At 67.8% G+C, this 26,625-nt stretch overlaps 1 protein-coding gene across 2 annotated transcripts in view; it reads left to right on the forward strand.

Annotated features, from left to right (window-relative positions):
• The window catches only part of DNMT3A (DNA methyltransferase 3 alpha), a 45,420-nt gene extending 19,300 nt beyond the window's left edge, over window positions 1-26,120 (forward strand). Inside the window, exons 4-23 of one of the 2 annotated variants that reach the window (XM_084283857.1) lie at window positions 6,517-6,856; window positions 10,629-10,675; window positions 11,268-11,414; window positions 18,436-18,648; window positions 18,776-18,934; window positions 19,031-19,138; window positions 19,570-19,726; window positions 19,962-20,111; window positions 20,308-20,352; window positions 20,643-20,722; window positions 20,851-20,963; window positions 21,204-21,387; window positions 21,475-21,559; window positions 22,149-22,294; window positions 22,510-22,600; window positions 22,690-22,838; window positions 22,960-23,045; window positions 23,448-23,517; window positions 23,661-23,779; window positions 24,010-26,120. In XM_084283857.1, the coding sequence (XP_084139983.1) occupies window positions 6,517-6,856; window positions 10,629-10,675; window positions 11,268-11,414; window positions 18,436-18,648; window positions 18,776-18,934; window positions 19,031-19,138; window positions 19,570-19,726; window positions 19,962-20,111; window positions 20,308-20,352; window positions 20,643-20,722; window positions 20,851-20,963; window positions 21,204-21,387; window positions 21,475-21,559; window positions 22,149-22,294; window positions 22,510-22,600; window positions 22,690-22,838; window positions 22,960-23,045; window positions 23,448-23,517; window positions 23,661-23,779; window positions 24,010-24,151 (2,631 nt within the window). In that variant the 3' untranslated portion in view covers window positions 24,152-26,120. The remainder of the gene's footprint in view (window positions 1-6,516; window positions 6,857-10,628; window positions 10,676-11,267; window positions 11,415-18,435; window positions 18,649-18,775; window positions 18,935-19,030; window positions 19,139-19,569; window positions 19,727-19,961; window positions 20,112-20,307; window positions 20,353-20,642; window positions 20,723-20,850; window positions 20,964-21,203; window positions 21,388-21,474; window positions 21,560-22,148; window positions 22,295-22,509; window positions 22,601-22,689; window positions 22,839-22,959; window positions 23,046-23,447; window positions 23,518-23,660; window positions 23,780-24,009) is intronic. The other variant, XM_084283856.1, reaches the window with a different exon arrangement.
• The last annotated feature ends 505 nt before the right edge of the window (window positions 26,121-26,625 follow it).

The following is a 26,625-nucleotide window of genomic DNA, read 5'->3' on the forward strand; positions in this document are numbered from 1 at the left end:
CCGTGCTCACGCCAAGCCTGGCTGGCAGCTCGGCATTTGCTTCCTCGCCGCCTGGCTCCTCGCCACCGAACGGTGCATCCTGGGACGTGTAGTTCATGGGGCAGGGGGAGGACGGTGCCTGCCACCAGCTCCCCGCTGCGCCACACGGGCCCCGGAGCACGCCGCCCCCCCCCCGGCACCGCGGGGACCCTGAGCTGGGCGCTGGCAGCGGAGCGGGGAAGGTGTGGGCGCACCGCCCGCCCCCCAGCACTTCCTGGCGTCCCCGCCACAGAAGCGGGGGGCTCTGCCCCGGTAGGGCTGGGCCATGAGCAGGCCTGGGGCCTCCTGCTCCGTCCCAGGGCTGCAGCAAAACCGCCGCGGCCCCGGGCCTCCTGCAGAGCTGGCGCTGCGGTGAGGGAGGCGAGCGCGAGGGCGCGGGGTGCACGGGCTCACGGAGGCGAGCGTGGAGCACAGGAAACAGCCGGGTGCCACCGCCTCGGCGCGGGGAGGCAGCGGCAGCACCCGCGGGTGTCAGCCCTCGGGGAGTTCGGCCGCCTCTGTCCCAGGGCTGGCACAGCCGGGGTGACACCGGGGTTGGCACCGCCGGCAGCGCACGGGGAGGCCGGTGCCAGGCCCCTCGCGAGGGCCCAGCTGTGGCTTGCGCCGGCCCCGCTGCTCAGAGCCGAGTCCCACGGTGGCACGGAGCGAGGCTGCGCCCACGGGACAGGGCTGAGCCCGTGAGCACGGTGAGCCGGGGGGGGGCTGAGCCCACCGTGCCGCAGCCGAGCCGCGCACCCGGCTGGATGTCGCCGTGACGCAGCAGCACTTTCACTCTCCTTTGCCACGGAAACCGCCGAGCCGGGCTGGGTCCTTTCACTCTGACTCTGCTCCCACTGCCTCTGTCCACACGCCCTCGCCGCTGCGGCCGCTTCGCCCCCGGACCCTCAGGGACCAGCACAGCTGCCTCTGACCCCGCGGCCTCGCTCGCCGCTTGCACGCGCGTCCTGGCCGGCTTCGGCCCCACCATCTCCCGCGCTCGTGCCGCTGCCGTCTCCATCTGCCGCTCGGGCTCACACGCAAGAGCAGCGTCCCCACGAGTGCCGGCACAGACAGTCCTCCCCCGAGTCTCACACCCACGCACGCCCACCGGTCTGTCGCTGCACGCGCGAGCCGGGACCGGCTGCACACTTCCTGCGGCCGCCGGCACCGCCTGCCACGCGCGCACACCCGCCCCGAGGTGTTGGCACCGTCAGGCTGACACACCAGCGCGTGTCACAGGCTCCGGCTGTGCCTGTCACTCTTCCCTGCTCACACACACACACCCTGTGGGCCTTGTCCCCGTGTCACATGTGCACACGCATGTGCACACAGGGTTGTGGCAGGGCCTGGCCCTGCCTGGCACACGGGCACGCTCAAAAACGCGGCGTGGTCCCTGCACGTGGAGCGCACGCACGCGTGGCGCGGTCTCCGGCTCTGCCTGTGGGGCACGTACACGTACGGACACCCACACGCACACGTCACGGGTGGTTTCGGGCTCATGCACACACACACGCAGTTGTCACACGCCCCGTCTCTTCCTGTCACATGCACACACGCACACCACGGTGCCCGGCTCCGCCTGTCATGCGCGCGCGCACGCACGCACACTTGTGCCGTGGGCCCTGGTTCCACGTGTCCCTTGCACAAGCACGTGCACCTAGCACTGTCCCCAGCCCCGCTGCGACAGGGTGGGCAGGAGGGAGGTGGCTGGTGCTGGCCCCGTGCCGAGGCCCTGCACCAGCCTTGGTCCTTGAGGACCGGGACAGCCGGGTGCCATCCCACAGTGTCCTGGTCCCTGGGGCGTCACGGTCGTGTGTCTGCATCCTGAGGGCACCTTGATCCTCCAGGATCTCCTGACCCTGCAGATGTCACCGCTGTGTGTCCTGGTGCTCACGGTGCCGTGGCAGCATGTCCTGGGCCTGAGCGTGCCAGGCAATGTGACCTGCCCCTAAGGGAGTCCCAGCCACACGGCCTGTCCTGATGGTGGCACGGCAGTCCGTCCGTCTTGGTCTTGAGGGTACTGTGGCAGCACGTCGTGGTGCTGAGGGTGTTGTCACGATGTGTGCAGGTCCTGAGGGTGTCGGAGCATCGTGGCCTCATCCAGGTGGTTTGGTGGCATTACGTCCCGGGCCTCAGGGTGTTTTGGCTTTCTGTTGTGGCCCCGAGGGCCTCAGGGCTGTGCGACCTGGTCCTGGGGGTGATGTGGCAGGTTGTCCTTGTCACGAGGGTCATGTTGCTCTGTGACCTGTCCACCTGGTGCCATACCCGTGTGTCTGCATCCCGAGGGAGCCATAGCGTTATGTCCAGTGTCGGAGGGAGCCATGGGCTCGTGCCCTGAGCCTGTGTGCTCGTCCCAGTGTGTCCTGGTCATGCCCTCGTGTCCTGGTCCTGAGGCATCCTGGCAGTCAGTCCTGGTCCCGGGTCCAAGCATCTGCCGTGTTGTTGTGCCTGGCCCTGGGGGTGTTGTGGAGCACATCCTGGTCCCAAGGTTGTCACTGCAAAGTGGCTTCCATCCAAGGGATTCGTGGCAGTGTGTTCTGGCCTCACGATGCCACCGCAGTGTCCTAGTACTGGGTGTCATGGTCATGTCCTCGTCCTGAGGGTCCCCTGGAAGCGTGTTCTCGTCCTGAGGGTGCCATGGCTGCGTGTCCCTGTCCTGCAAGGGTCATGGCTGCGTCATATTCCTGTGGGTGTCACACCCAGGTCCCCTTCTCCTGAGTGTATCATGACAGCGCGTCCTGGTCCTGAGCATGTTAAGGTGCTGTGTCCTGATTCTGAGGGTGCCACAGCTGTCTGCCCTGGTGCCGAGGGTGTCGTGTCCCTGTGTCACAGCCCTGCAGGTGTCAGTGTCCGTGTGGCCGGGTCCTGAGGTGCCCATGGCTGTGTCCTGGTCCTGAGGGTGCCTGGGCAGTGTATCCGGGTCCTGACGGTGTCACAGACTTTTCTCTTGGTCATGGCCACCTGTCCAGGTCCAGAGGGTGACACTAAAGCGTGTCCTTGTCCTGACTGTGCCATGACATCGTGTCCTTGTCCATGGGGTTGTTGTGGCAGTGTTCCCAGACCTCGGTGGTGTCACATCGGTGTGTCCTCTCCCTGTCAGGGCATCAGACCCAGGTCCTCGTGGTGTCAGAGGCTTTCGCCTTTGTCCTCACGGTGTCCTGGCGTTCTGTCCCAGTCCTGAGGGTGCCATGGCCACGTCTTCTGGTCCTGATGGTGTCACGGCAGCGTGTCATCGTCCTCGCGGTGACACGTCTTTGTTTTCTGGTCCTGAGGGTGCCATAGCAGTGTTTCCTGGTCCTGATGTTCCTGTGGCAGTGGGCCCTGGTCCTCAGGGTGTCCTGGCAGTGTATTAAGGTCCCCATCCTGTCACATCCTTTTCTGTTTGTGCTGAGGGTGTGCCCTGGTCCTGATGGTGCCACGACAGCGTGTCCTCCTCCTGTTGGTGTCATTGCAGAGTGTCCTGCTGCTGGGGGTGCCACGTCCTTCTGTCTGTCTTGGTGCTGAGGGTACCGTGGCACCATGCCCTGGTCCTGAGGCTGCCGTGGTGCTGGGGCTAATGCCTGCAGGCAGCTCAGCACCGTGCCACCACCTGCTCACCCTACCACCGCCACCAGTGGAAAGGAAAAGTAAAAGCAAGAAATCCTGTGAGCCAGGTAGAAATTGTTTAATAAACGAAGGAGTTGGGGTCGTCTGCCTGGCGGTGCCCCCCCGGGCTGCTGTGTGAGGAACAGGGGCGGCCTCGGCGCTGTGCCAGCGCTGGTCAGCCCCGGCTAAAGTCCGTGTGCTGCCAGCATCGCCAGGGGCACAGATCCGAAACACGGCTCCTTGTGAGCTGCTGTGAAGAGAATTAACTCCGTCCCAGCCAGAGACAGATGTCCTCACATTGCCCTAGCTGTGGGTCCTGGTCCTGGTGGCACCACAGCAGTGTCCCCTGCTCCTCATGGTGCCACCAAAGTGTGTCCTGGTGCTGCACGTGTCATGGCCACATGTCCTGACCCTGGCGGTGTCACGGCAAGGTGACATGCTACTGAAGGTGCCATGGCTGGGTGTCCTGCATGGTGTCATGGCACTGAGTCCTGGTTCTGGGGGTGCCGTGGTGGTGTGCCTTTCCCCTCAGGGTGCCCTGGCCGTGTGTCACTGCCCTGAGGCTGTCATCATATCGTGTCCTTATCTCGATGGTTCCATGGCACCGTGTCGTCCTGAGGGTGCCGTGGCAGCGTGTCCTGATCTGTGGGTGTCACGGTGCTGTGTCCTGTTCGTGAGGTTGTCATGTCATGGCGTTATGCTCATGAGGTTGTCGTTGCCTCTTATTCTGCTCCCGAGCGTGTCATGGCAGCGTGCTGAGGGTGCCGTCAGTGTCCCGGTGTCTGGAGGGTGCCATTGCAGCGTGTCCTGCGTGTGTCATGTTCGTGTGTCCTGGGTCTGGGGGTGTCACATCTCCGTGTCCAGGTCCTGACAGTGCTGTGGCTTCGTGCCCTGCTCACGAGGATGTCACAGCAGCGTGCTGTGGTTCCAAGGGTGCCGTGCGTGTCGTTGTCCTGAGGGCACGGCAGCGTGTCCTAGTCCTGCAGGTGTCACGGTGCTGTGCCATGGTCCTGAGAGTGACACTGAGGCATGGCCTGGCCCTGTGGGTGCCACCACCTTGTGTCCTGGTCCTAAGTGTGTCCTAGTGCTGAGGGTGCCATGGCACTGTGTCCTGGTGCTGAGGGTGTCACCGTGTTTTGGCAATGTCCCATGGCAGCACATCTGGGTCCTGACAGTGTCATGGCGTTGGGTTCTGGGCCTGCAAGTGCCAGGGCTGTGTGTCCTTGTCCCAGGGGTGTCACAGCACTTAGTCCTGGTCCTGAGTGTGCCATGGCATTGTGTCGTGGTCCTGAGAGTGTCATGGTGTTGTGTCCTTGTCATGAGGGTGCTGGGGACATGTGTCCTGATCCTCAGGGTGTCATGGCCTGGTCATGGCCCTGAGCGTATGCTGCCACCTTGTCCTCGTCCTGCGTGTGTCATGGTGGCTTGTGCTGGTCCTGAGGGCATCAGGACAGCGTGTCCTGGTCCTGAGGGTGCTGTGGCCTCGTGTTCTGGTCCTGATGGAGCCACGGCACCATGATGTGGTGTGTCAGGTACCTGGAGGTGCCAAGGCATTGTTGCCTTGTCCTCAGGGTGCAGTGCTGTCCTGTCCTGGTCCCAGTTGTGTCATGGCCTGTGTCCTGGTCCTGGGGTTGCCATGACATTGCTCCCTTGTCCTGACAGCGCTACGGATCTGTGCTCTGGTCCTGAGTGTCCCACAGCCCTGTGTCCTCATCCTGAGGGCATCGTGGCCTTGTGTCCTGGTCCTAAGGTCTGTGTGGCACTTTGTCCCAGTCCTGAGGGAGCCATGGCACCGTTTGCTGGCCCTGAGCGTGTCGTGGCACTGTATCTTCATCCTGACTGTGTCGTGTCTGTGGGTCCAGGTGCTGTGGGATCCATGGAAGTTTTTCTTGGTCTTAAGGATGTCACAGATATGTCTCCATGTCCTGAAGGTGTCGTGACAGCATGTCTGGGTGCTGAGGGAGCCAGAGCACTGTGTCCTCCTCCTGAGGATGTCACGGTGCTGTGTCCTGGGCCTGAAGGAGCCGAGGCATTGTCCTGGTCCTGAGGGTGCAGTGGCATCTTGTCCTGGTCCTGAGGGTGCTGTGCCTGTCCTGGGCCTTGTGTCTTGTCCTCAGGTTGCCATGTCAGTGTCTCCTGGTCCTCAGTGTGTCACAGCAGCGTGTCCTGGTCCTGAGGGTGCCACGGTGTTGTGTCGTGGTCCTGATGCTGCCATGGGAGCTTGTTCGTGTCCTGAGGGTGTTGTAGCAGCATGGCCTAGTCCTGAAGTGTCACAGCAGCATGTCCTGGTCCTCAGGGTGCCACGTCCCCGTGTCCTGGTCCTGACTGCATCAAGCCCACGTGTCCTGCATGGTCCTTGGGGTGTCACGGCAGTGTATCCAGGACCTCGTGGTGCCACGTGCCTTTTTCTTGCTTTTGAGGGTTTCCTGGCATTGTGTCCTGATCCTGAGAGTGTGATGGTCCCGAGGGTGTCGTGTCCACGTGTCCTGGTCCTGAGGGTGTCACAGCTTTGTGTCTTGGCCTTCACAGTGTCCAGTCTGTGTGGTGGTCCCGAGGTGGTCCATGGCAGTGTGGCTGCACGTCCTGGCCATCGGGCTGGCTGCAGCAGCACCTCCTGCTCCTGCGGTGCTGTTTTATCCCCATCCCGCTCCTGGGGTGCACTGTCAGCCCCTGCAGCCTCGCGTGCCCCGATTTCCCGGAGCTGGAACTTGGTCTTCCCATCACAAGCAGCCATCGGGCCCCAGGTCTCTGGGGTCGTGGGCCATGCTCCCACGAGCACCCCACCTGCCATGCTGCCTGTGGCAAGGGGGAGGATTCGGGAGACAGGGAGCGATGGGGCCAGCATCCCCAGGGGGAGCCCGGTGCTCGCGTCCCCGCGCCCGTCACAGATCGTGTTCCTCTCCTTCTTGGCAGGTGGAAAGCAGTGACACCCCCAAAGACATCGCGGCCGTCCCCAAGTGCCCCCCGCCCTGCCCGGAGGCCAGCCCCGCCGAGCCGCTGCCCAACGGGGACCTGGAGGCGGACGGAGCCCAGTGGAAGGGCGCCGAGGAGGGCGGCACGAGCCCCAAGGGCGGGCGCCCCGAGGAGGACGAGACGGAGAGCCTGCCGGACGGCGAGACGGGCCGGGCGCTGGAGAACGGCCGCTGCACCCCCAAGGAGGGCCTGGACGCCCCGGCCGATGAGGGTGAGCTGGCCCCTTCCGACCCCCAGAAGAAACGCGGGAGGAGGAAACTCCTGGAGGCCGCAGAGAAAAGTAAGACCTGAGCGTTCAGGGCCGGCCGCCGCGGGGTGTGGGCGCACGGGGTCCCGCTGTGCCCACATGGACCCACGGACCCTGCCCGGCATGTCCTGGGGGGGGACAGCGGCCGCCACGGCTGGGCGGAGAAGGAGGAGGAAGATGAGGAGGAGAAGGAGGAGAAAGATGAGGAGGGGGAGGAGGAGGAGGAAGAGAGGGAGGAGAAAGAAAGAAGAGGAGGAAGAGGAAGGGGAAGGATAAAGAGGAGGAGGAAGAGGAGGAGGAAGAAGATGAGGAGGAGGGGGAGGAAGAGAAGAAGGAGGAGAGGGAGGAGAAAGAAGAGGAAGGATGAGGAGGAGAAGGATGATGAGAAAGATGAGGAGGAGGAGGAAGAGAAGGATGAGGGAGAGAAGGAAGGGGAGGAAGAGAGGGAGGAGAAAGAAGAGGAGAAAGAGGAAGGGGGAGGATGAAGAGGAAGAGAAGAGGAGGAAGAGGAGGAGGAAGAAAACGAGGAAGAGGAGGAACAGGAAGAGGAGGAGGAGGAAGAGGAGGAGGAGGGGGCAGAGGAGGAGGAGCAGATAGAGGAAAAGAAGGAGGAGGAAGAGGAGGAAGAGGAGGAGGAGGAGGAAAACAAAAAGAAAGAGGAAGAGTAGGAGGAGAAAGGAGGAGGAGGAAGAGGATGACGAAAAGGAAGAGGAGGAGGATGAAGAGGAAGGAGGGAGGAGGACAAGCAAGGGGAAGGGGGAGAGGAGGAGGAGGAGGAAGGTTAGCAGAGGAAGAGGAGGATGAGAAGGAGGATGAGGAGGAGGAAGGCAGGGAGGAGAAAGAGCAGGAAGAGGTAGAGGAGAAGGAGGAGGAGGAGGAAGAGAAGAAGGAGGAGAAGGAAGAGAGGAAGGAGGAGAAGGAGCAGAAGGAGGACGAGGAGGAGGAGGAGGAGGAAGGGCTCCGTGCCACGTGGGCTGTGGGGTGGGGGGCTGCTGGTCAGACCGGGGGCTGCCTCCCCTCCTCCTCCTCCTCCCCTCGGTGCGCAGGGTGGGCAGGGCAGGAGCTGTGTCCTGCTGCGGGTCCCCCGGTGCCGCTGTGCCCCCGCCTGCATGCGAGCCTGCCCGGCACGTGCCACGGCCGCCGGTGCTCGTGCAGCTTTGCATGGCAGCCCTGCATGCGCCACGGCGTGGTGTGCTGGGGGGCCACGCTGCTGGGGAAAGGGGGGGACAGCAGCACCCAGGGGTGCCCCCAGCCTCAATCTCTGCCCTGCCTCAGCACCTCCCTGCCCGCTGTGCCCGCTGCCTGCCGTGTCCAGCCCCACGCTGCCGTGCCGTGCCCGTGTGCTGCCCGGGCAGGATGCGGCGCCGCCGGCACGAGCTGGCACGCCGCCTGCGGGGCCCCACGGGGACCGGCCCTGCCCGGGGCTGCTCCGGTTCTGGAGCTGGCTCCGGGCCCCGGCAGCGCTGCTTCGCCCCAGGGAGGCTTCTCCCCTCCTCTCCGTGTCTGGTTACAGGAGGGAGCGGCACCGCTCGCCCCGGCAGCGGAGCTGTGCCCGGCTCCATCCGTCCTGTGGGGAAGGGTCTGATAACGGGGTGGAGAGGTGGGACTGGATGCACCGACCCCACAGCCGCTGTGTGGAGGGACAGGGTTAGAGTTGGGCACTGCTGTCCCAGGGGGGTGGCAGCGCCGGGGCGCGGAGCTGATAGGTGAGGATGAGCGCAGCAGGGCCGGGGATGGAGCTGAGCGAGGCAGATGATGCTGCAGTCACGAGGCCCAGAGCAGCCATCTGAGGGAGAGGAGCAGCCAGGCTGCTGGTGGAGCAAAAGGAGACTCCTGGCGTGGGGCTGGCCCCGTGCCGAGCCGCCTGGGGCCAGCACCCACCTCGCACCGGCAGCAGCCCCAGCGTGGCACCCGGGCACGGCACGGGGACAGCCCACGGTCCTGCCCTGTGCCACTGCCCCGGCTCCACGCCACCTGCAGAGCCCTCAGGGGACCCCCCCCTGCACGTCCCGGGCTGGGACAACGTTTTGGCCAGGCCTGCGGGATGGTGGGGAGGCGTGGGAGCGATGGAGACCCCCCTGCACCGGGGGCGAGGGCCAGCCCGTGACTCACCCTGCGCGAGGCGCGCCGCGGTGCCAGCGGCAGCGGTCGGGTTTCATCTCCCGGCCAAGGGCTCATGTTCGGCACCTCTCCCTCTGCATTAAAGAGCCCTTTCATACCCGCCGTGGTCTGCCCCTCGACTTCTTGCACGTTCTGCTCCTTCCCAGCGAGCACCCAGAGGCGCAGCGGCTGCAGCTCTGCCGGGTGGGCGCATTCAGACCGCCCGGGGGGGCTTCCCTGAGCCCCCCAGAGCCTGCCACTGCCCCCAGCTAAACGTGCCCGGTGCCAGGTCCAGCTCCTCCCTCAGGCTCAGGGCTCGGGCACCAATCCTGCCCGGGGCTTTCGGGTCTCCTCTGGGGTTACCAGTGTCCAGGGAGCCCCCAGCAGCCGCGGGCTCTGCGGGTCTCACCTTGAGGCAGGTGCCCAGCACCTCTCCGTGCCGTGGCTAGCGGCTGCCTCGCCACCTTGCAGTGACACACTCAGCTCCTGCCAAGTCCTCTTCTGCTTCTTGGCCCCTCCAACCCTGCTTGCTTGCCCCGTGCTCTCTGTGCCACCCCACCCCGGGCCCTCCCCAAGTCCCCTGGCAGAAGAAAGGTTCCCCTGAGGAAAGGTGCCCCCGTGCCGTGTCCCCCTGTGCAGGGGGTGCTGAGACTGCCCCCGTGCAGCGGGGCAGGGAGTCCGGGGGACACCCGATCAGTCCGTCCCAGTGCCCGAGGCCTGACCCGTGCCTCAGTTTCCCCACCTGCAGTCCCCTTTTCCTGCAGGCAGGACCAGGAGGACAAGTGACCCGTTCCCCCCACACACACGCCGCCACCCCCGGCACGCAGCCAGGGAGCTCCTTCTCCCCCCACCACCGCCCCCCGCACCCAGCGCAGGGCTCAGCTGTCCTCCTGCTCCTGCCAGGGCCTGGCTGCCCCACGGATTTCGGGTTCCCAGCACCTCTGGGGCAGGGGAGGACGTGCCTTGGCAGAGCCGCCTGGCTCGCAGCCACCGCCGCCCCGGCATCCGCCTGCCTCTCCCGGCGTCCGGCATGGGTGGGCGTCCGGAGGGGCTGCGTCCAAGGACCCGGAGGGACGCGGTGCCGGGGGGCACCCCGGGGTGCACAAGGCGTCACCGTGCCTGCCTGGTGTCACCACCCCATGGAGGGGCCGGCGAGGGGGTCCCTGTTCACAGGACGGGGGTCCCGTGGGGTGGCCGGCAGCCGGGGACGAGGCTTTGTGCGCGCAGCAGCTGCCGGCACGGCGCGGCACGGCGCGGCGTGGGTGGGTGCCCCGGCGTGCACACACACACACTGGAGCCCTGCTCACCCCCCCTCCCCTCTCTCCACCTTCCCCGCAGCCTCGTCACTCGGTGGCTTCGAGCTCAGCGAAGGTTTGCAGCCCCAGAAACGGCCGGGTTATTTTTAGCTGCTTTCCCGGCAGCGGCTTGCGAGTACCTGCAGCGCGCGAGATGGGCTGATAGCACAGGAAGCCGGCCGGGCTCCGCTTCCCCTGCCCGCCCCGCAGCTGCCCCCGGGGTCCTGCCGCAGCCCCCGGCACGGGTGTGGGGAGGGGGCGTGGGAGCCCCCAGGGATGCTCGCCGCGATGGGGTCCCCCCCCCGTGGCCAGGGCTGCTCCCCATCGGGGTCCTTTTCCCTCCCCGCTGTGGGGCCAGTGTCCCTGCCCCGTGGCAGCGAGCTGATGGCTGCTCTCTGTTCTGTGTGCAGGCAAGGAAGAGAAGGAGGAAAACAACTTCGACACCCTGAAAATGGAGGCAAGTATGGGCCGGGCACCGAGACACCCGAAGGAGACACAGCAGAGCCCTGATGGAGCCCCCTGGGCTGGATGGGGCCCTGCACCCCGAACTCACAGGGCACTGGATCACACTGAGTGGTGCTGAGCAGTGTCCAGGGGCTGTGCCCGCGGTGTCCCAGGGGGCTCCACCCGGGCTGGGCCCTGAAACACCCCCGGGGCTGCGCCAGAGGTGCCCACCGTGGGGCAAGGCGCGGTGCCAGCACTGCTGCACCCACTGCTGGGTGCGGGCACGGGACAGGGACGTGCGGGTGCACATGTGAGTGTGTGTGTGCACATGTTTGTGTGCACGTGTGTGTGTGCACATATGAGTGTGTGCACAGACCTGTGTGTGTTTGTGCATGCGCCCAGTTGGGGAGCGCCACCACCCCAGCCAGTGCTGGTGGGCGCAGCACAATACCCCCAAATCCCCCCGTAATTTTCCCCCGCAGCCCCCCGCAATATCCCCCGCAGCCCCCATAGTGCCCCCCGCAGCCCCCCGTGATGCCGCCCGCCCTGTGTCCCCACGGAGCCGCAGCCTTCATCCTCCTCTCCCTCTCCCCGCTGTCTCGCAGGGCTCCCGCGGGCGGCTGCGCGGCGGGCTGGGCTGGGAGTCGAGCCTGCGGCAGCGGCCCATGCAGCGGCACACCTTCCAGGCCGGGGACCCCTACTACATCAGCAAGAGGAAGCGGGACGAGTGGCTGGCCCGCTGGAAGCGGGAGGTAAGGAGACACGGCTGGGGCGACGCCGGCACCGGTGCCGCGGCGTCTTCCACGAGCACTTCCCAGTTGCTCACTGGGAGCACTGGTGTGGCGCAGAGCCCCGGGCAGGCTGCCGGTGCTGGTAGATGCCACCGGGCACCTGGCCTGGTGTGAGGGGCTCCCGTGGGACCACCGCCCCCAGCAGGGCCCTGCGGAACGCGGTGGTCCCGGGGATGGGGACGGGGCCGTGCGTGCGCAGCCGCCCGCGCTGGGTGCAGAGCGGGGCCCTTCTCCTCCTCCTCCTCCTCCTCCCCGCGGGGACCGGCCTTTTCTCCCGGTTTCCAGGGGAACCAGCGAGAGCCGTGACGCAATTAAAATAATAAAAGCCGAGGGCGGCGCAGGGGGGGCTGCGAGGGGGCTGCGCGGGAGCCCCTGGCTGCACGGGAGCCAGGAGCCGCGGTGCCACCCCGCTGCGGGGCTGCGGCCCCGGGGAGAGGGGACCCCGAAGAGCAGGACGAGGCTCCACATGCAGCGGGTGGCGGCTCTGTGGCTTTTGGGGTCCCTGGGCTGGGTCTTGGGGGGACCATTGGATGTGGGAGACCCCCGCCCGTCCCCGTGCCAGCACCGGGGATGCTCTGCGCGATGGCTGTGCGTGGGGCAGGGGGGCTCCGTCACCCCCACGGCCCCTGGGTCCCCTGTTTTTTTGGTGTCCGCAGCGAGAGCCCCCTTGGGTGGGTGCAGCCCCCAGCCCCCACCATGGCGCTGGTCCCCACCATGTCCCCGTCGCCCCCCCTCTGCGCCGTCCCTCGCTGCCAGCGGGTCTCCCTGGCAACAGGTCCCCTCGGCCACCGCGGCACCATTCATAGCAGGCACTGCACTGGGGTGGCCGGCACGGCTGGCTTGTCCCCGTGGGGCACCGTGCTCAGGGCATGGCCGGCAGGGCCACCATGTCCCCACGGGGTGCAAGGTGCAGCCGGTTTGTCCCCAAGGGGCGTGGGACGTGGCTGGCACAGCCAGGACATCCCCACGGGGTCCAAGGCATGGCCGTGAGGTCCCCGTGGGGTGCAGGACGCAGGTGGCGTGGCCAGGGCATTGCCTTGGGGTGCAAGGCACGGCCACGGTGTCCCCATGGGGTGCATGGCATGGCTGTCGTGGCCACAATGTCCCCATGGGGTGCATGGCACAGCTGCGGTGTCCCCATGGGGTGCATGGCACAGCCAGGGCGTCCCCGCAGGCACCGCAAGGTCACGGCACAGCCGAGGGCCATGAGGGTGTTTGGGGGGGGTCCCAGCTGGGACCTGCACCCCAGGGATTTCCACCCAAATGCGTGGCCTGGTTCAGGGTCTGCTGCCCTGTTCCTGGGCAGGGGGACGCAGGGACACGGGGACGCAGGGGACGCAGGGACGCGGGCGGTTCCCGCAGCCGCAGGGCGGCGCGGCACAGCCCCGGTGCAGCCGCACGCTGGCCACGAGCAGCACTGCAGCCTGCGGCACCACGGCCACGGCCAGGGCCACGCACACAGCCCCTCGCTGCTGCTGCTTCGCTCTGCGCCAAACCCGGCCCAGGAAAATGGGGCTGGGGACATGGGGACACGGGGACGCGGGGACGCCGTGCCGGTGCTGCCCCTTCTCGCCCCGCACAGCCCAGCGCAGGGCTCGGCACAGGGCAGGGGGATGCAGCACACATTTTCCTCAGCACGGTTCGCTCGCCAAAAACATTTCAGATTCAGGTCAGCCAGAATCGCTCGTCGGCCAAAAATAATTGGGGGAAAAAACGCTAAAAAAAAAAAAAAAAAAAAAATCAACATACTCCTTTTCAGTGGTTCCTCGCTCTCAAACAATGCTGGGCTTAGCCGCGCCGAATTCCTTTATTTTTCTAATAAGACGAAGTGTTTTCTTTTCATTACGGGGAGAAGGCCTGAAATGGGTTCAAGCTGGGTCCGCCCGCCCGCCCTTGATCTCGCAGCGGGGCTGACAAACCGCGCCGCCCGCCTGCCCTGCGCCGCTTGTCACTCGGTGCCGGTGGCCGCGGTGCGCTGCCAGGGGACGGGGACAGCCACGTGTGGCCGTGGCAGAGGGGACGGCGTGTCCTGCCGGGGAGCTCCCCAGGCCAGCCGTGGCCCCGGCTGCACCCCAAGGGTTCGGTTTATTCGGGGGTGCCGGGAGGGCAGGGGGACGGGGACAGTGGCACAGCGGTGGCAGTGGTGAGGGCGGCACGGCCGCGTGCTGGGAACCTGCCTGGTATCAGCGCCGGATGCTTTGTGTCTGTGGGGGCCTCAATCCCTGCAATCAAACCCTCCCCAGGACATATTTTTGGCTGGCCGAGCAGGTTGGTGGCTTTCTGCCTCCCTGCCTGAGGGCACTGCTCCGGCACGGGGGTGCTCTGGGGGCTCTGTCCCCACGATGGGGCTGCCTCGACCCATGGGGAGGTTGCTGCCTCCCCGGCACCCCCAGAGCAGCACCCAAGGGTGCGGGGAGGGGTTGGGCACCGGCCCTCACCCATCTACAGCAGGATGGGGACGGGATGGAGATGGGGATGGGATGGGGATGGGATGGGGATGGGGACAGGATGGAGATGGGATGGGGATGGGGATGGGATAAAGATGGGATGGGGATGTGAATGGGGATGGGAACAGGGATGGGGATGGGAATGGGGCTGGTTTGGGGTTCAGATGGGGACGGGATGGGGATGGGATGGGGATGGGGCTGGTTTGGGGTTGGGATGGGGCTGGGACGGCTGTGGCCCGAGGGCAGGAGCAGGATGGATGTGCCCATCTCAGCTTATCTCCACGTTAATTGCCGGTGGATGGGGGATTTCCTCCCCCTGCCTGGCTCTGGGCACAGCCTGCTCCTTCCCCAGGACACAGCCCCCAGCAGCAGCCCCCACCCGGAGGGGCCCACAGCTTTGGCCACAGCTTCTCTCCGGTGCTTTTCGTGTCCTCCCTGTCCCTCTGGGTCACCCCATTCCCGGTGGTGCTCCCCACGCTCCCTGCAGCCCCTCGCACCCCCCCTCTCCCTGCCCACAGCTCCCCCTGCTCCAAAATGCTCCGAGCACGCCCTGGCCCCTCTCAGCCCTGGCCAGGCTGATCTTTTTTTTGTAGGTGATCTTTTTGCTGTTTTCTGCAGTGCCCGGGGCACAGGGTGCCATTCCTGCCCAAACTGCTGGTGCCCAGCAGGCTGTGCCCCCCCCCCCGGCTGCCCCCAGCCCCTGGGCACCTCATGGATGTGGCCCCAGCTGGGCTGCAGTCCCCCCAGTCCCCCCAGTGCCGCAGCACCTTGGTTGCTCGAGTGCTGTTGGGATTTCCTGGCTGTTGTACAGGACCCAAGCACTCGTTCCTGAGGGGGGGTCCCCATGCCAGTGGGGTCCCTGTGCCATGGGGTCCCTGTGCTATGGGGTCCTTGTGCCATGGGGTCCCTGTGCCATGGAGGTCCTTGTGCCATGGGGTCCCTGTGCCATGGGGGTCCCTGTGCCATGGGGTCCCTGTGCTGTGGGGGTCCCTGTGCCATTGGGGTCGCTGTGCCATTGGGGTCCCTGTGCCATAGAGGTCCCTGTGCCATGGGGGTCCTGTGCCATGGGGTCCCTGTGCCATGAGGTCCCTGTGCCATGGGGGACCCCATGGCCTGCACCTCAAGGCCCACGTCCCAGGGGGGTCATGGCACTGCTGCCCCCTCTCCCCTCTGCAGCTGCCAGGCACGAGGCTGTCTCAGCTCGGGTTTGGGGCACACTGGGGCAATTCTGCGGGGTGAACCCCAACCCAAGGCCCCTGCCACCCCAGACCCCTCTGGTGGCTCCGTGCAGGTTTCCCCTGGGCGCATGGCATCCTTTATGGGGCTGGGACAGGGGGACGCTGTGGGGTGGGCTGAGAGGGGCCGTGTGCCAGGTCCCCAGAGCTGTGGGGTGCCCTGGGTCCTCCTGCACGGGGGGGACGGGGTGTCCCTGGGCTGCCCTGATGGTTTTGGGGTGCAGCCGTGTTGATGGTGTTCGAGGTGCTCGGCGTGTCCCCACCCTGCACAGGGGGCTCTGCCCTTGGGGGACCCTCACCCCCCAGTCCCCCGGGCAGGGTGGGGGTAGCAGGGGCCATGCAGAGGGGCTGGGGCTGGGGACGAGGCGGGGGTGGGGGGGGCTCTGCTGCCATCCCCCACCTCATCCCCCCAAACTGTCCCGTGCCCGGGGCCACGGCCATTGCCCCTTTGTCCCCTCCATCTGCAACACAAAGGGGCCCTGAGCACGGCCCTGGGCTGCAGCAGGGGGGCACAGCGGGGTGGGGGGGGGGGGGGCAGCGGGCTGGGTGCTGCCAGGGGGCACCCTAGGGTGGGGGGCCCGGTGCCGTCGCCGTCTCTGCGCTCGTTTTTTCTCGTGGCCTGGTGACAGCTCAGCCCCCGGGACACAGAGCGGGGCCCGGAGCCCCCCGGAGCCCCCCGGAGCCCACGGGGGCCATGCTGCCCCCTCCCACCCCTGGCACGGGTCCGTGGGTGCGTGGCGGGGGGGGCTCTGTGCTGTGATGCTGTGGGGGGGCCGGGTGCTGGCACGGCCTCGGGGGGTCCCGGCCACGGTGCTGGGGCCGTGCCAGGGCTGGGGGCACCCGGGAAGGGGGACGGGGGCGAGAGCGAGGTGTGGGGCCAGGGGGTCCACAGGGTACCCCAGGGGACCCCGAGACCCCAGGGGACAGCCGGGGGGCTGGGACCCCATGGGACAGCCGGGACCCCAGGGGGCTGTGACCCCAGGGGACCCCACGGGACCCCACGGGACACTTGGCCCCATGGGTGTGCGCTCTGGGGTGCCTGGAGCTGCTTTGGGGTGCAGCTCAAGGGGATGTCTTTGGGGACCCCCGGGCTCCTTGGGGACGCTCAGGGGACCCGTGCCATGGTGGTGCAGCCCTGATGGGACCCCCCAGACCCCTCGGGGCCCCTCGGGGACACTGGGGGACATACACCGGGGCGCTGCAGCCCGACCCAGGCCGGTGCCCCAGGAGCCGTGCCAGCGCACGGACCGGGACAGGGGGTCCCGGAGGGGTCCGAACCGGGCCAAGGGGGGCGAAAGGGGGCCAAGGGGTCCCGCCCCCGCCCCCCGCCGGATTCCTGCCGTGCCAGGCCGCCCCCCCCGGGGCAGCCCATGCCCGGGGGCCAGGGCCATTCCCCCCTTTGTCCCGCCGCTCTGCAACACAAAGGGGCCGGGAGCGGGGCCGCGGCCGCCGGGACAAAAGGCAGCGCCGAGCGGCGCCGGGGCGGGGAGTCTGCCCCGAGCCGAGCCGAGCCGAGCCGGGACGGGACGGGACGGGACGGGACGGGACGGGACTGCCACCGCCGGGCACGGGGACGCTGCTGGTGAGTGACCGCGGGGGCCTGCTGGGGGGCTGGCACGGCTCGGCACGGCTCCGGGGGCTGCCCCGAGAGTGGCTGCGGAGCGGGGGATGCGCAGAGGCTTTGATGCTGCTTGGCCCGGCTCGGCACGGCCCGGCACGGCTCGGTACAGCCCGGCACGGCTCGGCACAGCCCGGCACGGCTCAATACAGCCCAGCACGGCTCGGCACGGCCCGGCACGGCTCGGTACAGCCCGGTACAGCCCGCTGCTTCCCCGCGGCCGCCCGGTCCGGCCAGGGAAGGAGGCGCCCAGCCGTGCCGGGCCGAGCCGCGCCGAGCCGAGCTGTGCGCCCCGGGGGACAGGGGACCGAACCGTGCCGAGCCGAGCCGAGCCGAGCGGGACCGGGCAACACCGGACCGTGCTGATTGAGCCGATCCGAGCCGAGCCGAGCCGAGCCGAGCCGGGCCGGTCCGTGCCGTGCGGGGCGGGGACGGGTGCCCCGAGCCGTGCCGTGCCGTGCCGAGCCGTGCCGTGCCGTGCCGTGCCGCCCCTCCCCCGCAGCCAACCAGCCGGGCCGGCGGGGACCATGTGACCCGGGGTTCCCAGACAAAGAACCGCCGGCCGTGCCCCCGGCAGCCCGGCCCGGCACGGCTCGGCTCGGATTAGCACGGCTCGGCACGGTTCGGCCCCGCCGCGGCCCGCATGGGTAGGTGGGCTGCGCGGGATGGGCGCGGAGGGTACCCCGGATCGGCACGGATCAGCCCGGCACGGATCAGCCCGGCCCGGCACGGTTTGGCACGGTTTGGCACGGTTTGGTCCAGCTCAGCCCATCCCGGACCGGGCCGTCTGAGTTTGCCGTGGTTTGGCCCCGCTGGGTCCGTCCCGGCGGAGTTTGGCACGGCTTGGCTGGGTGCCTCTGAAGTTGGCTCGGCACGGCTCGGCACGGCTCGGCACGGCTCAACTCCGTGCGTCCCGGCTTGGCCAACTTGGTGACAACTGAGCCGGGCGCACGGCTCCCCCCGGGGGTGGCCCCGCACCGGGGACAGGGGGTCCCGGGGGGTGCCCGGGGGGTGCCCGGGGGGTGCCCGGGGGGTGCCGGCTGTCCCGGGACAGGCAGGGGTGGGATGGAGACAGGGATGGGGGGGACGTGGGTTGGAAGCGGGGGGCTCCCGGGGCTGGGCCCCCTCCTTCTGGTGTCGCTGGGGGGCTCCTGAGCCCCCCCCTCCCAGCTCCAGTCCCTCCAGTAGAGGCCACGGCTCCACCAACTGGGGCAGGGGCTGGGGGGCTGCTGCTGGATTTGGGGACGCCCAGGATGGGGCAGGGGCTGGGGCAGCCCCCCGGGGGGCAGAGCAGGCTCTGGCTGGGGGGCAGCTGCCAGCTCCTCCAGCCGTCCCCCCCCAGGACTGCAGGGGGAAACTGAGGCACGGGGACAGTGGGGAGCACCCCACGGCACACAGCCTGGGGGCTGGGGCAGTGGGTGCTGCTGGGGGGCTCCAAGCTGTTGGGATGGAGCCCCCTGCTATGGGGGGGGCCTGGTGGGAGCCTTCCCTATGGGGTGGGACAGGAAAAGGGATGGGGATGGGATGGGGATGGGGTGGGGTGAGGGTCTGATGGAATGCAACAGGCGTGAAATGGGATGGGGATATGGGGATGGGATGGGGATGGGATTGGGATGCGATGGGATGGGATGTGGGGGGTCCTGCCCTGCCCTGACGCCCCCTCTCCCCCCCACACACACCAGGCGGAGAAGAAGGCGAAGGTGATCGCCGTGATGAACGTGGTGGAGGAGACGCCGCGGGCCGAGCCCCAGAAGGAGGAGGAGGCCAGCCCCCCCGCCTCGCAGCAGCCCACCGACCCCGCCTCGCCCAACGTGGCCACCACGCCTGAGCCCGTGGTGGCCGACGCCGTCGACAAGAACACGTCCAAGTCGGCCGACGACGAGCCCGAGTACGAGGTGAGCGCGCCCCGCGGTGCCCCCACCCCGGACCCTTTCCCTCCTCACCCCCCAGCCCATGTGAGCATCCCCCCCCCTTGACGCTGCGCCCCCCCACCCTTTTTCCCCGTCCCCTCTCCCGGCGCAGGACGGCCGCGGCTTCGGCATCGGCGAGCTGGTGTGGGGCAAGCTGCGCGGCTTCTCCTGGTGGCCGGGGCGCATCGTGTCCTGGTGGATGACGGGACGGAGCCGGGCGGCCGAGGGCACCCGCTGGGTGATGTGGTTTGGGGACGGCAAGTTCTCGGTGGTAAGTGGCACCCCCGGCCCCCTGCGCGCCCTCCCCATTTTTTTGTTGCGCCCCCTCCCCGGCGTGTGACGGCCGCGTCCCCGTCTCCCCCCGCAGGTCTGCGTGGAGAAGCTCCTGCCCCTCAGCTCCTTCTCCAGCGCCTTCCACCAGGCCACCTACAACAAGCAGCCCATGTACCGCAAAGCCATCTACGAGGTGCTGCAGGTGAGCGCCGGGGGGGGGGCCGCGGGGACGGGGCGCTCGGGGCACCCGAGGGGAGCGGGGCTGGGCACGGCCCCTCCTGGGGGCTCCGTGTGGGCGCATCCAGCCCTGCTCCGTCCCCCCGTGGCACAAAAGCTGCATCCCAGGGAGCTCAGGGCATCGCTCGGGGGGTGGGCGAGCAGCGGGGGGGCTCCCTAGGATGATGTTGGGGGTGTCTGGGAGTCGCTTGGCCTGGCCGGGGGTCTCTGGAGGCTGAGGGACCAGCACCTCTAGGGCAGCACTGGGGGAGGTTCTGTCCCTCTGGGGTCTCCTGGCAGCTCCGCAAGGTGTCAGGGTTTTAGGGGGGGGGGGGTCTGCTGGTGTAGGTGTAGCACAGGGCTGCTGGGGGGGGGTCCCGGTGGGGGCAGGGGGTGATGTTGGTGCTCCCCGTGCAGGTGGCGAGCAGCAGAGCGGGGAAGATCTTCCCGGCATGCCCCGAGAATGACGAGACGGACACCTCCAAGGTGGTGGAGATCCAGAACAAGCAGATGATCGAGTGGGCGCTGGGAGGCTTCCAGCCCTCCGGCCCCAAGGGCCTGGAGCCCCCCGAGGGTGAGCGGCAGCGGGGACGGGTCTGGGACCCCGGGCAGGGTGTGGGGGGCACGGGGACACCAGGAGCAGTGTCCCCAGGGGACACGGAGCCGCTCGGCAGCCTTGGTGGCAGCTGCGTGGCCAGCAGGAACCTCAGCCACGAGTGGTGGTGGCACCAGTGGCTGCAGCCCCCTGGGGACCCTCACAGAATTGGGGTGCTACGTCCCTGCTCACGGGCTCCCCCCCCTTCCCGCAGAGGAGCGCAACCCCTACAAAGAAGTGTACACGGAGATGTGGGTCGAGCCCGAAGCCGCCGCCTACGCACCGCCCCCGCCCGCCAAAAAGCCCAGGAAAAGCACAACGGAGAAGCCCAAGGTCAAGGAGATCATCGACGAGCGCACCCGAGGTACTGGAGACCCCCCCCCCGGGACCCCCTGCCCCGTGGCATGGGGGTGAGCACCGCGCCGTGTCCTCGGGACCGGGTCCCTTCGCCCCGTTTGGTGCTGAGTGCAGGGGTCCGGGCTGGGGCAGGACCCCCCCCGAGGTGCTGAGCTGCTCCCCCCCCCGTGCACCCCTGCCCTGAGCACCCCTCTCCTCCGCAGAGCGACTCGTCTACGAGGTCCGGCAGAAATGCAGGAACATCGAAGGTGAGCATGGCCCCAGCCTGCACCCCCCGGCGGTGGAGGCAGAGGGGCTGGGGGGGGTGGGAGAAGGCTGGGGGGGGGCTGCGAGCCTCAGCCTGGTGAGCTGAGGGGGGCCACGAGCAGCCCCCAGCCCATGGAGATTGGGGGGGGGGTCCTTGGGGGTGGCACCAGGGTCTGGCATCACCAGCACGGGCAGGGGTGAGGAGCAGGGTGGCCCCATCTGGCTCTGGGGGTGCTGGGGGGGGGCACAGACCCCCCTAGGGTCACCTGCCCCCCCCCCCCATGCCCTCCAGATATCTGCATCTCCTGCGGGAGCCTCAACGTCACCCTGGAGCACCCTCTGTTCATCGGGGGGATGTGCCAAAACTGCAAGGTACGGGGCAGCGGGGGGACCCCCACCCCAAAACGCCCTCTTCCCACACCCCCCCCGTGGCCCAGCACGGGGTCTGGGGGGGTGCACACCACGCTGACACCCTCGTTCTCCCCCCCCCCCCTCCTCAGAACTGCTTCTTGGAGTGCGCGTACCAGTACGACGACGACGGCTACCAGTCCTACTGCACCATCTGCTGCGGCGGCCGCGAGGTGCTCATGTGCGGCAACAACAACTGCTGCAGGTCGGTGCCACGGGGGTCCCGTGGGGCTGGGGGGGCCCTGGTGTCCCCCAAAGGCCAAGGGGAGGGGGCTGCCGTTGGTCCCCTGGGGCACGGGGCCGTGCAGGGGGGCATCACCACCACGGCACACCGACGTGTGCGCACAGCCCTGGCGCACCGCGGCTACCTGGGGGTGGTGCTGGGGGTCCCGGGGCCCCGACCCCCTGCCCCCAGCCCACACCCCTCTCTTACCCCCCCCCCAAGGTGCTTTTGCGTGGAGTGCGTGGACCTGCTGGTGGGCCCGGGGGCGGCGCAGGCGGCCATCAAGGAGGACCCCTGGAACTGCTACATGTGCGGCCACAAGGGCATCTACGGGCTGCTGCGGCGGCGCGAGGACTGGCCCTCCCGCCTGCAGATGTTCTTCGCCAACAACCACGACCAGGAGTTTGTGAGTGCCCCCCGCCCCCACCCCGCCACAGGACCCCTGCTTCTCCCCCCCCCCGGTCGCTTCATGTGCCCCCCCCGTTGCTTGCAGGACCCACCAAAGGTTTACCCGCCTGTCCCAGCCGAGAAGAGGAAGCCCATCCGCGTGCTCTCGCTCTTCGACGGCATCGCCACAGGTGGGTGGGGGGCACGAGGGTCCCTGTCCTGGCAGCCCCTCCGCAGGTCCCACCCCGAGGGAGGTCGGGGAGGTCCCAGGGCTGGCACGTGCAGAGCGGTGCTGCAGGGATGGGTTTGGGGATGGGGATGGGGATGGGGATGGGGATGGGGATGGGGATGGGGATGGGGATGGTTTGGGGATGGGGATGGTTTGGGGATGGGGATGGTTTGGGGATGGGGATGGTTTGGGGATGGGGATGGTTTGGGGATGGGGATGGTTTTGGGGATGGGGATGGTTTTGGGGATGGGGATGGTTTTGGGGATGGGGATGGTTTTGGGGATGGGGATGGTTTTGGGGATGGGGATGGTTTTGGGGATGGGGATGGTTTTGGGGATGGGGATGGTTTTGGGGATGGGGATGGTTTGGGGATGGGGATGGTTTGGGGATGGGGATGGCTTGGGGAGGGTGACGGGGATGGTTTGGGGATGGGATGGAGAGGTGGGATGGGGATGGTTTGGGGATTGGGATGGGATGAGATGGGATGGGATGGAGAGGTGGGATGAGCCCCCTCCCCTACGCCCCGCTGACCCCGGCCCCACTGCCCGCAGGCCTACTGGTGCTGAAGGACCTGGGCATCCAGGTGGACCGCTACATCGCCTCCGAGGTGTGCGAGGACTCCATCACCGTGGGCATGGTGAGGCACCAGGGCAAGATCATGTACGTCGGGGACGTCCGAAATGTCACCCAGAAACACGTAGGTGCTGCCGGCTGCCCCCCGTGGCTTCCCCTCCCTGCGGGTCTCCCCGGGGATGGGGGAATCCCATCCCACCCCAAATCCCTGTCCCCTCCGACACATCCCCTGCACCCCGTGCTGCCTCATCCCGGGGCTTCCCCTGGCACCGCTGCCGTGCCCGGAGCAGGTGGGTGCAGACCCCAGGCTCACCCCCCCCGTGTGCTTTTCCCTCGCAGATACAGGAGTGGGGCCCGTTCGACCTGGTGATAGGGGGGAGCCCCTGCAACGACCTCTCCATCGTCAACCCGGCCAGGAAGGGGCTGTACGGTGGGTGTCCCCGCGCTGCTGCCGCTGCCCCGCCGCCAGCGCCGGCCCCCTGCTGATGCCGTGCTTCTCTCTCTCTCTCTCCTGCCCAGAGGGCACCGGCCGCCTCTTCTTCGAGTTTTACCGCCTCCTGCACGAAGCCCGGCCCAAGGAGGGCGACGACCGGCCCTTCTTCTGGCTCTTTGAGAATGTGGTGGCCATGGGGGTGAGCGACAAAAGGGACATCTCGCGCTTCCTCGAGGTGAGTGCCGGGGCCGGGCGCGTGGCACCGCCGCTGTCCCCTGGGGACCCGGCCTGCGGGGGCACCCCGGGGCCCCGCAGAGCCCCCCCCGGTGACCCCCGGCCTCTCCTCGCTCTGGCAGTCCAACCCCGTCATGATCGATGCCAAAGAAGTGTCTGCGGCACACAGGGCGCGGTACTTCTGGGGGAACCTTCCCGGTATGAACAGGTTGGTGAGAGCGCCCCGGCTGCGTGCGTGCCCGGCGCGGCGGGGGCTGCCCAAAGGGCCTGGGTCCGACCCCGGTGTGGCCGTGGCTCCGCGGTTGCGTGGCTGTAGCCCCTCGGTTGCAGCCCTCCTGGCACCGTCCCCGGTGTGTCTGTGCCCTGCTCGCTGTGCAGGAGCAGCAGCACGCCCCAAAACCCCAGAGCTGCTCCCTCTGCTCGTGGCACGGCGCAGAGCTGGCCCCCGGCATCTCTTCCAGCGCGTGTATCCGCTGCGTCTCGCTGTCCCCCCCAAACAGCCCCCAGATGGCTGCAGCCCCCCCCCCCCAAACCCCTCCTGGGGAGCCGCCGCGTGGGGACACGGGGATGCGGCGCTGCCACCCCACACCGACCCCCTCTCTCCCTCCAGGCCGCTGGCGTCCACAGTCAACGATAAGCTGGAACTCCAGGAGTGCCTGGAGCACGGCAGGATAGCCAAGGTCAGCCCCAGGGGGGTTGTGGGGGGGTCCTGGGTTGCAGGGAGGGGTGCTGGGGGGGGTAGGGGTGGCGTTGCCCACCCGGGGTTCAGCAGCGTCTCCGCGGGGAGCGCTCCGGCAGCGTGACGAGCCTGTGCCTCTTGCAGTTCAGCAAGGTGCGAACCATCACCACTCGCTCCAACTCCATCAAGCAGGGCAAAGACCAGCATTTCCCCGTCTTCATGAACGAGAAGGAGGACATCCTGTGGTGCACGGAGATGGAGAGGTATTGGGGCCGAGGGGGGAGGGTTTGGGGGGGGACCGTGATGGGGAGCTGCGGGGCTGGGGGCTGCTGATTCCCCGGATGGTCCTCGCGGCGCTCGGGCTGCTCGGCTGGATGCTCGGTGGCGCAGCGTCGTGTGCCGAGCCACCGCCACGCGTGGGACCTTGCCAGAGGCCACCTCCGCCCCTCGCCCTCCGTCCGCGCCTGGCTGAGCCCCCGCCGTGTCCCCGCAGGGTCTTCGGCTTCCCGGTGCATTACACGGACGTGTCCAACATGAGCCGCCTGGCCCGGCAGAGACTGCTCGGCAGATCGTGGAGCGTGCCGGTGATCCGCCACCTCTTTGCTCCCCTGAAGGAATACTTTGCCTGCGTTTAAGAGAGACGGACAGGAACTGGTAACACAGAGCGCGTCAGAAACAAAAACCATCCACGCCAAGAGAAGTGAAAACACGGAATGAGAGAAGAGTCAGCACCCAGAAGAGAGACGGGATTTCGCAGCCCGACGGGAACCCGGCACACGTCTCCCCGAGCGAAAGGGTTCGGTGTCCTCTCCTGAATTTCCAATGTTCAGCTTTTAGCCTATTTAAAAAAAAAAAAAAAAAAAAAAACGACAAAAAAAAAAAAAAACAACAAAAAACGACAAAAAGAAAGGAAAAAAAAAAAGAAAACAAAAAAAGAAAAAGAAAAAACAAAAAACCAAAACCATTTTTTTTTGGGTAACCTTTTAGTTTTCCGCTCTTTTCTGGCTGGGTTTTTCTGTTAGTTTGGTTTCTGCTTCTCGGAGCAGCGGGCGAGACGCGGCGCTGTCGCCAGCCCTGCTCTCGGAGGAGGGGAAACGGCCGCGGGAAAGCCCAGCCGGGAGAGGCGGAGGCGAGGGAGACGGGACCGGGACCGGGACCGGGACCGCGCCGTCCGCCCGGCGCTCCCGGCTCGCGCGGGGCCGCGGGCCCGGCTCGGGAGCACAACGCAGGGAGGCGCTCGGCCAGCTCCGCAACCGACTGAGCCTCACTCTTTTCCACCAGCACCATGCACTGGTGATATGGAGCAAAACCAACTGGCAGGGAAGCCAAGAACACACACACCACAACACACACCTTTTCTACAGTATTTTGGGTGCCTACCACACAGGAAACCTTGAAGAAAGCAAACCCTAGAAGCCGCTGTTACCTCTTGTTTACAGTTTATATATATATGATAGATATGAGATATAGATATATATATATATAAAAGGTACTGTTACTACTGTACAACCTGACTTCATAATGGTGCTTTTAAACAGCGGGGTGAGTCAAGACATCAGCTTCCATGTTGCCTTACGTGCCAGGCCTTTCCGGAGCTGCGCGGGAGGGGGCCGGGGCGGCCGGCGGGGCCGGGGCGGGAAGCCCCCACCCCGAGTCATGCAATAACCTTTTTCTGTCCCAAAAGGAAGCGCCTCCCTCGGCGGCCGCCCGGCCCGACGTACTGGTGCTGTTCTGCGTACGTGGCCCTGAGGGTGCTGAGGTCCGGGACGCGCCGGCGCGGAGGCAGGCAGGGACGCAGGCGGAGCGGGGGGCCGGCGGCGGGGCGGCCGCGGGGGGCTCGGACCCTGGTGCTAACGCCCGCGGGTGTGCGCGGCGGGGCCGGGACGGGGCAGGAGCCTGTGCCACGGCCCCCGGGAGCCGTTCTTTCAGAGCGTGTTTTCGGAGCGAGCCCCTCGGTGGTGGCGGTGGCGATGGCGAGGGCAGGCGGCCGCAGGGAGCCGTGGTGCATGCGGGCAGGGCGCGGGCAGGTGCTGGCGGTGCTGTGGATGGTGCTACTTGTCTGGCAGCTGTAGGTGCTGCGGCACGGCGGCGGGGTCCGGTGCGGGGTGCGGGTGCGTGCCCAGCCCAGGCTCGGGGGGCCGGGGCCGGTGTTGTGAGGGAGAGGGGGCTCCGCCGGGGGAGCGCAGGGACTGGTGCTAAGGCGCGGGGAGGCTCGGAGAGGTCTCCGGCCCCGTCGCCGTCTCTTCCTGTAACTGTGAAAGGCGCCGGGGAGGGGGACACACCCGTGCGTGGGGGGGCGGGGGCCAGGCCGCCCATCCCCTGGGACCCCCCCCCGGCCGCCGCTGGAGGGCCGCCGGCAGCTCGGTGCGGGGTGCTGGCTAATTCGCAGCGAGCCGCGCTGGTGGCGAGCGGGCACCCGTGGGTGCCGCGGGGTGCTCGGAGAGGTGCTAGGACCGACAGCGGTGGGGGCAGGTGGAGGGGGCGCCCCGGCCCCCCCCCCCCCCCCCGGCTCCCTCCACATGGTGCTAGGAGGGGCTCCTGGGCCCCTGTTGTCGGTGTGTGGTGGCAGGCGCGGGTGGCACCAGGCTGAGATGCTCTGCAGGGCACCGCGGCTGGCGGCTGGGGGCAGGCAGGATGCGGCCCCCTCCAGCCCTGGGGTCTGAGCTGGGGCCGTGGGCTCCAGCTTGGCCCCAGGGCTGGGTCCCAGGCGGCCCCGCAGCACGGGGCGAGTCTCGCAGGGGTCTGCTGCACCGCCGCAGGCCCTGCGTGGTGCTGGGTGTGAGCCCTGCACGGCCCCGCAGCGCTGGGTGCGGGTGCCTGCGGGTGCCTGCGGTGCCCTGCGGCTCCACGGGCAGGTGCTGTGCGGTGCCGTGGTGCTGTGCACATCCCGCAGCACCAGCCCTGCAGTGCTGCCTGCTGCTCCCCCAGGGCGCACGGCAGCGGGGGGCAGCGCTACGCGGCCTTGCGGTGCTGGGTGCGAGTGCTGCACAGCCCTGCAGCACTGCCTGCAGGTCCTGCACGGCCCTGCAGCACGGGGTGCAAACCTTGCACGGCCCCGTAGCACTGTTTGCCCGTCCTGCATCGTGCTACAGAACGAGGTGCGAGCCTT

The sequence above is a fragment of the Netta rufina genome (genome assembly GCF_964035555.1).
Source record: "Netta rufina genome assembly, chromosome: 3".
In the NCBI taxonomy this organism is placed as follows: domain Eukaryota; kingdom Metazoa; phylum Chordata; class Aves; order Anseriformes; family Anatidae; genus Netta; species Netta rufina.